Below are 12,372 nucleotides of genomic sequence, written 5' to 3'. Positions count from 1 at the left end.
TATTTATATAGGATATAGGATGAGCGGGAATACAATTCGGCTCTTTGGAGCATAAGCTCATATGCAGCAAAATTATTATTTTGCAAATGTCAAAAAGTTTGAAAGAGAATAGATGGGTTCATTGTCATACTCAAATGCTAACAGCGAATTTTTAGTGGAAAAACTTAAGCATTTTGACTCGTGCAAAAAAAAAGTCAAACGCCAAATGTTACCTCCAAATTTTGCTTTTTTTTTACCGACGAAACACTATTATCCCATTTCGCATGAAAATTGTCAACCACGCCTATTTCACTAAAAAGAACATTTACACAAAAAACATCAATTTTTAAATTTCATTTACTATTTATTTTGAATTTACTGTTTATCCGAGAGCATATTCACCCTGAGCCAAAATGGCCATCCCATAGGATGAGGGCAAGCTATTTAGATTTACAATATACCGTTTGGGAAATATATTATATATAAACTTGACGCAACTAATTTAGTGTTGTAGATGTCGGTATGGTTTTCAGTTAAAAGCATCTCTAGCAGATCCCCTAAAGGCTATATTCGAGGCCATAACATTGTTTAGGGCTTTAACCCATAGCTAGCAGATTCCTTGGACTCATAAGTCCTTCAAATTATAACTTTCCAGCCCTTCAAAACCAACCCCTTGGACTAAATTTAGTCTAGCAAGGGCACCTCTCAGGATAATTCGACGACGGCCACATAACCCGCAGTCACTACTGCCTGCTGCCCATGGCACCTTCCCCCGGCTCCGTCGTAACCTAAGCACCGTTTTCTCCACCTTCTCCTCGGTCTCCCAAGCTGGTTTTGCACAGTTTCCAAATCTTTTACCTTTAATTGTTGCATTGTCTGGTTCAAATGTGGCAAGTGTTATTTCATTCCAGACATTTTTGGGAAGCATTGGGTTCAGGCTTGAGAGAGTATTATTACTATCCTTTGCACTATTTTGACATCATTTTGTTGGGTTTTTCCTAGTACTTTGGAAGTGATTAGTACTGCTAGAATAAGGAGAAATACATGTGTGCTTTCTACAACAGAAAGGCATATCCAAACCATATGTTGATGTGTTGTGTGAGCGATCAGAAGGTCTTACACCTTGCTCTGTAAAGTCATGGTTGAAAGTAGTGCTATTTCTGTACCCGAATTCCCTATTGCGAGACATGAACTTTGTAGGTTGTCTGAACCAAACTCTTATACTTTTGGCTTTGTAAGCTGCGCAGCAAGACATGAATTTTGTATTTAGACATCAAGTCGGTTTTGCTGATTTTGGTGTATTTTAGCTTATTGTATAGAAGAAAATATATGGCTTTCCAATTGTGCCAATTACTAAATTAAGATGGTGTTTTAGAAGCTTTATATTTAGTAAGTTTGCTTACATGCTTGCTATGATATTTGCAGGGTAACAAATAAGACCCAAGTTCAAACCAAGATCCACTTGCAAGTTCAAGCCTCTTCTTTGGATCCAAACGTATATTTTCCTAATGCATTTGGAATGGCAAGTTTTAGTTTTTTATCCTCCATAATCCATACCATGCTTAATACAAACTATGAACCTTTGAAGATACTGGTTTTCGATGAACGCAAGTTTAACCCTTTAATGGTCTTTCAAAGATCTTGTCACTATTTCGATCTGCATTTTATATGATTATGTTTGACATATTTGAATGTGTGAAGATGACGCAGCCAGATTTTTTGATCTTGATAGTTGAAACAATGCACAACTGTTTTTTTGCTTGATTATCCTTTTTATATTGTAAATGTGTTGAATGTACATATTGAGATGTGCATGCTGATCATTTATGGTTACAATTCAAAATAGCAGCCAAACAACATATGGCATGCATTACACAAATCGCATGATAGCCAGACAAGAAAATTTGAAGTGCAGTCAAAATCCCACCAAATGAAATCCTCGTAAGAATGAGTTTTCATCCATTTCCACCAATTAAAATGAAAACCTAGCTGGGTGCCAAAGGAGGTTTACAGAAATGGCATTTCATTTCATTTCATTTGCAAGCAAATGAAATGAGGTCGTAAGTGCCAAACAAGCTGTAAATGAATACGACCCACCCCCTCTATGTTTATCCATTGTCCCGGTTCCCCAAATTTCGAATTCCGTTTGTTTCCCACGGCAAAAAACGGTGAAAAGAGGAAAGAAGAAAAGAGGAAATATCCGTGCGTTCTGATTGGTGGATTAGACCCTCCCACAGATCGCGCCCAGCCTATAAAACCCGCGCCCCTCGCCGCCCATCCAATCCACCAAATCGAAGCAGCGAGCGCAATCCGATCCACCGCCGCCGCCGCCGCCGCCGCCGCCAAACCCTCCTGCCCACGTCGCCGGAGAGAAGAAGACGGGGAAGATGGCCGGGTGGAAGGGCCAGAGGAAGAAGGCCGTGACGCGATCCGTCAAGGCCGGGCTCCAGTTCCCGGTCGGCCGCATCGGGCGCTACCTCAAGAAGGGCCGCTATGCGCAGCGCATCGGGTCGGGCGCCCCCGTCTACCTCGCCGCCGTCCTCGAGTACCTCGCCGCCGAGGTAAGCGCGGTCGATCTTCCCCGTCCTCGAGCGTCTGCCTTGTCCGGCTCCAGCCCTGCTCTTCTCGTGCTCGCCTCACCAGATGGCCGATTTCGTTTTTGGTTGGGCGTCTGCAGGTCCTGGAGCTGGCCGGCAACGCGGCCGTGGACAACAAGAAGACGCGCATCATGCCTCGCCACCTGCTGCTCGCGATCCGCAACGACGAGGAGATCGGCAAGCTGCTCGCCGGCGTCACCATCGCCCACGGCGGCGTGCTGCCCAACATCAACCCCGTGCTGCTCCCGAAGAAGACCGCCGAGAAGGCCGACAAGGAGTCCAAGTCGACCAAGAAGTGGAAGGACGCCCCCAAGTCCCCAAAGAAGGCTGCCGAGGAGACCACCGCCACCGAGGAGACCACCGCCGCCGAGGAGACCGCCGCCGCCGATGAGGAGTAGCGAGCACACGCTGCATTGGATCGGAGGGAGCCTGTCGTGTTGCCGAGTTGCGTCCTGTATGTAATGGTTCATGGTTGTCGTTGTCGGTAGTATCACTTATCGATCCGGGGTTCTTGCTGAACGGAATCTGAAAACTGAACTGTCTCGCCTTCCATTCAGTCTTTACCATGTCAATTTGATCCGTCCGCATTGTGCTCATCTCACCTGGATCTTGATGCTGCATGGATTTCTTTGCTCGTTACAATGTTTTGGTAAATTTGTCATGTCACTGATTGATGTGTTTGGCAGTGAAAGTAATTTGGGTGCTTGGTGAAAAGAAGATGCAGGTGCAGTATGCAAACAACGGATGATCTACGGATGATGATGATGATGATATAGATCAAAGTAAATCCTTATCCGGTATTGTTTCTTGTTCTGAGCAATACACATGATCAACATATGTAATACTCTCTGCATTTGCATGATCACCAGTACATATTTGAAGTTCTGTATTATGACCAACTTCAAATAGATTATAGTCTTTTGGTTTTTTGGCTTGCCATTGTCTGCAGCATTGTTTTTCTTGCGGTGAAAAAGGGAGCTTTATTTAGTTACTGATAGGATTACAATCGGTAGCCAGAAGGCTAATCAGAGCATCAGGGGCGTCCGACAACCACAACTCGGTTCGACGCTCCGCTCTTGACAAATAGGCTAGTCGATCTGCAGCCCTATTCTGCAAACGATCAATACATAAAAGAACAAGCTCTCTCTCTCTCTCTCTCTCTCTCTCTCTCCTAACATCTCCTTAATTTCCTCCACTACATGGCCCAGGTATGACTCATTCTTCTCCTTCTCTTTTAGCAGCACAATCAGGTTGCACCTGAAGTGGTGTCGTGGAATGCGTCAATGCTGCCCGGACTCCCTCTCTAATTGACAGAAGTTCAGCTTCAAATGCATCTTTGCAGTGAGGCACAAACCAACAAGCAGAAAGAACTTGTCTTCCGCTGCTATCTCTAGTAATCATTGATGTGCCTGCGCCATTATCGCATGTTCCAAAAGAACCATCAGTAGATACTGCCAGCCAACCTTCAGGCGGGTGAGGCCATACCTTTGTTTCCTTCGGAATCTTCCGCTGTGATCTGCAGCTTATGGCGCTTTCTTCAAAAGTAATTCCGTTTCCTTTCTCTAAATCCTTTCCATCAGTCATCTTTATTTGTTCCAGGGACAGAACATAGCTTTGCAAAAAATTCCTAGTTGCGTTGCGTCCACAGTAGCAGGTACTTTGTCATGCAACATATCGTTTCTCACTTGCCAGTTCCTCCAAATTATCATCAGTACCCTTGCACGTTCCTCATCAGTAAGTGTGACCAGCAAGTCGAATAACCATTCCACCCCAGAATTAACAATTGTCTCCTTCGCTGGGATAGACCATTACTTCTCCCATGGCGTCCCAAACAGCACTTGCCGTTGGGCAAGCTATCACCGCATGGTAGCTATCCTCGACTGTAGGCAAGCCATCACGAAGTAGTTTCCACGCACATATTTTAACTCCCTGTGGCACATTGATTTTCCAAAACATACGCCAAACTGGTCGGTCTCCATCAGGTCTTGTGCTCGTAGCAGCTCCACCCTGTCCTTGTAAATGTTCCGCAACAGCTAGATGGTACGCACTTCGAACAATAAAACGACCATCCTTTTCTGGATGCCATGCCGGAAAGTCTTCTATCACCCTTGTGGACACTTTTATCTTCAAAATTTCATTAACATCAGCCTGTATAAAGTGGTCATTTAGCCTCTCCTCGTTCCAGGTTCCATCTGGCAGTAAGAATTGTTCCACCCTAGTGAACCTGCATGTCCCTTTGTCTGTCAGAGGTCTTCGTGATCCCCCTCGCGGAAACCATGGATCTCGCCATACCTTTACATTTTTCCCATTGCCAATTCTCCAAATCATACCCTTCTTCAGCAAGTTCAGACCATGTTCTATTCCTTGCCACACGGGAGATGCATTACCCGAGAAAACTGTATCAAGTAAGGTCCCTCATCTGTAATACTTTGCCTTCATCAATCTCGCACATAGACTATCCGGTCTGTCCACTAGCCGCCATGCTTTCCGTGCTAACAGAGCCTGGTTGAACAGAGCCTCGTCTGTAATATTTTGCCTTCATCAATCTCGCACATAGACTATCCGGTCTGTCCACTAGCTTCCATGCTTTCCGTGATAACAGAGCCTGGTTGAAAATCTTTGGGCGTATCATTTTCTCCCATGCAATCCAGTGAGTCTTATGCCTTCCATTCTCCACACCCCACCAATAACTCCTAATCATACATGTAAGGTCATCACAAGCAGCAGCCAGCAATTTAAACACACTCATAATATAAGATGAAATTGCCTGCACGACAGACTATTTCAAAGTTTCTTTTGCTCCTGAAGAAGATTGCTTCTCCCCCCAATCAACAAGTTTTTTGCTCAATGTCGCCTCCAAGGACTGAAATTTTCCCTTGCTCATGTGCCCTTCCGGCACTGGCAGTCCCAAATACCGATCCTCAAAGAGCTCATTGATCACCCCCAAAGTATTTTTAACTAAAGTACGGAGATCCAGTGGGCAAGCCTCCCCAAACATAATGCTGCACTTCATCTGGTTTACAAGCTGGCCAGTGCCTCTTGCATACCGAGAAATAATGCTATTCACTATCCCTGCCTGCTCCACTGTTGCCTTGAAAAAAAGCAATGTGTCATCAGCAAACAGAAGGTGTGACACCGCAGGCGCCGTCCTACATATCACCACGGAGCTCAAGCCTTGATTTTGCACTGCATCCTGAATCAAACTCGACAGCGAGTCAGCCACAAACAAGAACAAAAACGGCGATAGTGGGTCACCTTGCCTTAACCCTCTCGTCGGCGAGAAATAATTCGGAAGTTTCCCATTAAAATTTACCACAAACCGTACAGTTGTAACACATTGCATCACCCATCGTATCCATTTATCAGGGAATCCTATCCTCCTCATAGCTCCCTCCAAAAAGCACTAGTCGACGCAGTCATAGGCTTTGGATAAATCCAATTTATATGCACAGCTCGCCATAAATCCGGGTTTCGATCCTGCTGGATGTGATGCATACTCTCAAACGCCACTGTTGCATTATCCGAAATCAAGCGTCCAGGGACGAATGCGGTTTGTTTTTCAGAAATTACCTCGTCGAGAATCGTCCTCAACCTATTCACCATGCATTTAGAAACAATCTTATAAATCACATTGCATAGTGAAATAGGCCGGAAATCCTTTAAAGTCTCCGGCTGGCTGCATTTTGGAATCAAAACTATACTGGTTTCATTAACACCATCCGGCATTCTTCCTTCCTCAAAAAAGAATCTTCACCGCTGCCACAATCTCCTGCTTCACTGTCCCCCAATTTCGTTGGAAGAAACGGGCAGGCATTGTGACTGTCCATAACTGAAAAACAGAGGTACACCTGATCGGTCAGCTATTTCTTTTCCACATAAGCACGGGTACAAGAAAAAACTTATGCCCTCGTCTTAAAGCTTGAGTATGTCATCAAATCCCAAGTAAACAACTATCTATTAAGTGTATAGCCACCTCTGAAGTAATCAATCCGCTATTGTTCCACTTATTGATCGAGGAGATTTAAGGTATGATGTTTAAACATTTAGGTCTTGGGTTTTGTTAGGTCACCACACATCAGAGAATGCCCGCAAGTTATTCAATCCATTTTCCCATGGGGATTTAAGGCATGAAGTTCCATAATATGGAAGAGGCGGGTCTTCTATTTTTCATGTATCTAGCTCACGTAGTTGGGTCTTTTCTTTTTCTCAAGAAATTCAGGGTTCCAGCTAGCTAGCATGTACTGATCCATCCTCGCAAAAAAAAAGCATGTACTAATCCATCCATCCTTCGTCCAGCTTAATCCATCCATCGTTCATCCAGCTAACTACATGTAGTTTCGCGCACATATATACATTGGTATCACTGTATGTAAAGGAGCAATGTCAGACTATTTAAAATATGGTTCCCCTTATTTCCAAGGTAGTTGGGCTGGCTAAGTTGCATGGGTTCTGAAAGGCCCAGGCAACGAAACGACATGTGTTTCTAAGGCCTGAGTACAAATACAAAAAAAAGACGAGTTGAAGGACCGGAGTACCGAACTCATGACCCGAAAGACATGACTAAAAATTACCTTTCTAGATTTAGTACCACCTTCCGTAGAAAGTCTTTTTTTGCGAGAAAACTTCTGATCTATTCATTTTCAATCATGGCAATACAACGAACACCAGAAATAATAAAAATTACCTCCAGATTAGTAGACGACCTAGCGACGACTACAAGCACTGAAGCGAGTCGTAGGCGAGCCGCTGTCATCGCCCCTCCCTCGTCGGAGACGGACAAAACTTGTTGTAGTAGACAATCGAGAAGTTGCCGTGCTAAGGCCCCATAGGACCAGCGCACCGGAACAACAAACACCATTGATGAAGTGTAGCGTAGATCGGAAGGATCCAACCTGAAAATAGACGAACGACAACCAAATCCGAGCAGATCCATCAAACATTGATCTGCTAGATACACACCTCCACACGCCCATCAGCGATGCTAGATGCACCACCGGGACGGGGGCTAGACGGGGAGGAGCTTATTCCATCTTCAGGGAACCGCCGCCATCTCGCTTCCCGAGCAGGACACAAACCCTAAGAAAGCTCAAAGAACCATCTAAAAATGGAGCCCTCCAGTCGGCAAGGGTCGGGATCCACCGCACCCCCATGGCCCTAAGGCCAAAGGAGACGAGGCGAACTGACGGCAACGCAGTGGGAGACAGAGAAACCAATTATTTTTTATGGTGAACAGATGAAAAATTGGAGAAAATATGTCTCGAATTTGGATTATTTATCATGCCATCGAGCTAGAGTTGTTATTTCTTTTCACATGAATATCCTTTTGAGCCACTCTTTGATTGGAAAATATCTCAGAACTTTCATTTGCGTAGCTCTCTTTCTTTCCTCTTTAGTTAGCTTGGTTTCGGGCATTTTATCTTTCCACCCAGAAGCCTTGCATTTATAGCAAAAAACATCATTTTAATTCTGTCTCTTACCAGAATAACTGTCGGTTATTTGGGTAGGCTTGGATTTTTTTATATCCTAATCCAAACTTTGATATGAACAAAATTGGAGCTCGGCCTTCATGGACGCCGGACTTTTTGAAAAATTCAAAATTCATATTTCTTTTGGTTTCAAAAAAATTCTGAAAAAATTGTGGTCTTCTGAATACGCCTTTGCATAAGTTTCCATTCTCTTCTTATTTATACACGCAGTCTAATTTCTATGTAACCATGTTTTTTACATGTGTGCACCCATGTTGGAGTCAATATACACGTGTCAATGATGGATTTGTTGTATGCACTTTATATTCTATGTAATCTCCCATGTTAGGTTCAATATGCACGTGTCAATAATGGTTTGTTTGTACGCGTTTTATATTTTACATAACGAATTGGCCTTGGCATAAACTTCCTTTCTCTTATTTATACATGTAGTCTAATTTTCTATGTAACCATCTATTTTACATGTGTGCATCCATGTTGGCCTCACCTGGCGTATATCGAGTGCGAAATTTTTTACACAATTTGACACAAATTAGTAGTGAATATTAAAACAAACCTTTTTCATTAAGTTAAAAGGGTAAATAATTCTCTTTCCCCATCATGTGACGTTCCCAAATCATAAAGCGCTTAGCTCTTCTGGTTTCATTGTTTCCTTGGTTGTGCCTTTGGTGACTATTGCAATTATTGTATTTTCAAAGTGGACAAAAAACTCGGCAAAACCAGTTGAAACTTGGCAAAACGTGTGTTGAATCTAGCTCTCGGCTTAGGGTACTTGGCCCACACCCTCCGGGCAAAGGACAGGTTCCCAAGTTCTAGTTGTCGGGTGCTCGACGAACACTTTCTACCAGTTAGAAGGCCAGATCCCCACGCTTCGTGCCGTTGGATTGGCACTACACTGGCCGTTCAACCCCGTGCGTTATGTTACTAGTCTTGGTCTCCAACCGCTTCCACCTACCGAGTAGCACATGCTCGCCGTTAGAGCTGCAAACCGGTACCTCGCGCGTGCCTCCTACCCCCGCCATAGACACCATCCAACCCTCTCGTGTCTCCACTTGAAGAGTCATCTTGTGCATCCCCTCTGACAACGCCCCCCATGCTATGCCGTCACATGCTCACAGAACATTTCGTCGTCGATTGAAGCATCGGCGGGTGTCGCGCGCTCGAAGCTTGCCGTGCCCCTCGCCTGAGCTCCTCAGGTAATCGCAAACGATCTGCTGCCGTCGTAGCACGTGTGTGCAAAAACCGTCGTGGGCATCGTCACCTCGCCCGTGCCATTACATCATGTCGTGGGTCGGAAGGGAGAGGCAGAAGGAGGCGTTGGTATGTGTTGCCGTTTTCTTCCCATGTGGTCGCTCGCCCTAGCAGCAAGCATCGGTGGTACGTTTACAGTAGCAGTGCCGCACCCTGTGCCTCACGGCTCACGCTGGTGAAGGAAGAGAAGGTGAGTCATGGTGGAGATCGAGGAATGGAGCGCTTGCAATGACAGGGAGCAGCGCGTAGTGAAAGACGTAGAATAAAGAAGCGGTGGCTTATGGATGATAACGAGGGGTGGAGAAGAGAACAATGCAGGAAAGAAACAAGGATAGAGGAGCGCATGATCTCATGGAATCCGACGTCGCTCATGCTACCGTTCGCGCCAACGAGATCGGTCTCCCCACTGGAATCTCTGGCTACCATCTTATATTCTGCCCTGCGTACAACCAACGAGTGGCTCGCTTTAGTTTATTCCATTTCATCACTAACTATACTACTCCCTTCGTACCCAAAAACGCTCTTATATTATGAGACCGAGGGAGTAGTTATTTAGTTAAAGCTCATATATAGGCACGTTCTTTCCTCTATAATTAAAATAGCGCATAGGAATGGATCGGATAGGTGGTCTCGAGCATTACCCCGCACACCCCACCTTTGGCCTCGGCACCTCGCCGGAGCCGCATATAGCCGGCTTCGCCCCACGCCGTGGACCAGGTATTTTTGAGGAGCCAATAGTCGACTCCCTCCGGCTCGCCGTAAGGGTCGCTGTGTCCGGTAGTTCCATACCCAACCAGGGTCATGGCGTGACCGAGAGTGGTATTGCAGGGCCCGTCGAAGAGGCCACCGCGGTATTGCATAAAGGCCGTGCTGTTGGCGTCGACCCCTACCGTGACGGGGCGCTTGAACACCGCCCACATGAGCGCCGTCTCGTCCCGCGGCTCCACACGCTCCCAGCCCCTGATGCCCACGCCTTTGCGGGCCGGGTAGCACCAGCCCTTAACACCTTTGTACGGATAGTCCGCCCATCGCGAGATGCCATCACCAAGTGAAATGGTTTGGAATGCCTCGGCCGGGGTGCCACCTCCACAGTGCCTGTTGCTGCCGTCGCAGTCTACGAGCTGCTGGGGCGATAGCGAGATCAGGTCCCCGTGCTCGATCTTGTAAAGGCCTTCGATGGCCGATGCGGTTGCAAAAGCCCAGCAGCTTCCACAGTGCGTCCCTTGATCCATCACCGGCGTCACGGCGCCCGCGGAGCGCCAGTCCGCGGACAACGGTGGATCTGGGTATTTTCTCCGCTGGCCCTCTGGGACGACGGCTTGCGCCATCGGAATGTAGCAGCGGATGTTGTGGTCGTTATTGAGGGCGGTGTCAGCGAACTCGTTGAGCTTGAGTTTTCCCGGGCCACGCTGGTGCGCGAGCCGGACACTCTCCGCGAAGACGGCGAAGCGGGTGCTGCCAAGTGCTCCTCCGCTTGGGAGAGCCTTCCCGAAGTGTTGCGCCCACCGCTCGTACAGAGAGAGGAGGGCCTCCTCCGACGTGACCTCCTCCAAGGCGAACGACATGGTGATGGTGCCACCACTCGCCGTGGGCGCGGCGAGGAGAAAAACCATGGTCACCGCGAGCAGGAGTCTCGCCACAGTGGTCGCCATGGTTACTTGGTGTAGAACGACAAACAGGAGCGAACAACTCTGAGCGAAGTTTCTTCTGGCCGCACCTCACTTCCTCTCCTCATCGGCCATGGGGGTTCTTATATAGGACTGGGAGGGCTCGGCAGGCAACTTATGCACAACGTTTCTGCTTTGAAAATATCAGACGAAATTTACTCCTCAAAGACAGAACACTCTTATCTTGTCACACGTTTCTCCTTATAGCTGCTGATGGAAAATTCTAGGTGCGTTTGAGTTTGCCTTGCTCAGTAACTGAGATAGTACAACAGCAACCCTGTGTACATCAAGGTTAATTTTTTTTGTTGACCAAATGTTCACATTTGTGTTGCAAAACTATATGATTTAACGGAAAAGCTAAAATCTGAACATATGGATTTTACAAATCCGAACGATCCGATCTTCGTCTGATCCCGATCTCACGGCACTAATTTCGCTGGTATTAAATCGCCACTAATTTTCCTCCATTATATCAAAATCTGATCTCGTGGCTCTATTTCGTAGCATTAAATGATGATTGATTACAATCTGACGGCACTGATTTTGCTGCATTAAATCGTAAGAGCAAAGCTAATAGAATAGCATGCTGCCGCTCTATACTAGTGCCAGGTCAGCCATATAGCTAACACATATAATAAACGGGCTGTAGGTTAGCTATTGCCTTTAATGTTTGCATGAAGAGAGATGCAAGGAAATGCACACTGATTGGCTGGCTGCATGCTCTGCCTTGGTTGCCAACTGCATGCTCGCTCAAATGCATCGGAGCTTGTTCTATCGCCGGGCGCTTGATGAAGCGCCGGCTCCCTTCTCTCTCTTGTTTTCTCTTTCCTCCACGTAAGACTTTGCTGATGTGAAATACCTTATAGCCAGCTGACTAGGACCTATTATACTTGCTCTAAGATTGGCTAATTTCCCTCAAAAAAGATATCGCAATCGGATCTCGCGGCTCTATTGTCGTAGCATTAAATGGTGATCGATTATAATCTGGCGGCACTGATTTTGCTGCATTCAATCGTAATCGTGGCTAATTTCGCCAAAAAGAGGAGCAAGTAGGAGGCGAACCTTTGACCTTGAAGGATGTGATCTCTTTTTTTTTTTTTGAGGGAAGGACGTGACCTTGAAGGATGTGATCTCTTAATATTCCACTAGTAGAATGTCTGTGCGTTGCCACGGGCCAACAAATGAATTTGTACACAATACTCATTTTACTCACACGAACAAATACATTGCACACAAATATTCAACCGCAACACAAACGCAAGTATCTTCCTCTCTGTTCCAACAAACAGCATGCACCCCTCTAGCATCTCTTCCCCGTTGAACTTGTCATCCATCGCCTTCTTTGTCCATACATCAATCATCCTCTCAATCTATTACCCCTTGACTCTGCAT

General features: G+C 46.1%; 2 protein-coding genes across 2 annotated transcripts; one reads left to right on the top strand and one right to left on the bottom strand.

The window, feature by feature from the left end:
- The first annotated feature begins 2,327 nt into the window (after positions 1-2,327).
- On the top strand, positions 2,328-3,172 carry LOC119341956 (histone H2A.1-like). Its single transcript, XM_037613801.1, has 2 exons — positions 2,328-2,540; positions 2,657-3,172. Exons 1-2 carry the CDS (start codon positions 2,367-2,369, stop codon positions 2,972-2,974), a joined length of 492 nt encoding a protein of 163 aa, XP_037469698.1. The 5' UTR covers positions 2,328-2,366; the 3' UTR covers positions 2,975-3,172.
- A 6,586-nt stretch (positions 3,173-9,758) lies between these two features.
- LOC119335194 (ervatamin-C-like) lies at positions 9,759-11,014 on the bottom strand. Its single transcript, XM_037607361.1, has one exon. The coding sequence runs from the start codon at positions 10,963-10,965 to the stop codon at positions 9,907-9,909; it is 1,059 nt and encodes a 352-aa protein (XP_037463258.1). The 5' UTR covers positions 10,966-11,014; the 3' UTR covers positions 9,759-9,906.
- Positions 11,015-12,372: the final 1,358 nt, after the last annotated feature.

The sequence above is a fragment of the Triticum dicoccoides genome, chromosome 7B, assembly GCF_002162155.2.
Source record: "Triticum dicoccoides isolate Atlit2015 ecotype Zavitan chromosome 7B, WEW_v2.0, whole genome shotgun sequence".
In the NCBI taxonomy this organism is placed as follows: Eukaryota; Viridiplantae; Streptophyta; class Magnoliopsida; order Poales; family Poaceae; genus Triticum; species Triticum dicoccoides.
The sequence above is the reverse complement of the archived record's forward strand: the minus strand, read 5'-3'. Positions and strand labels throughout refer to the sequence as shown.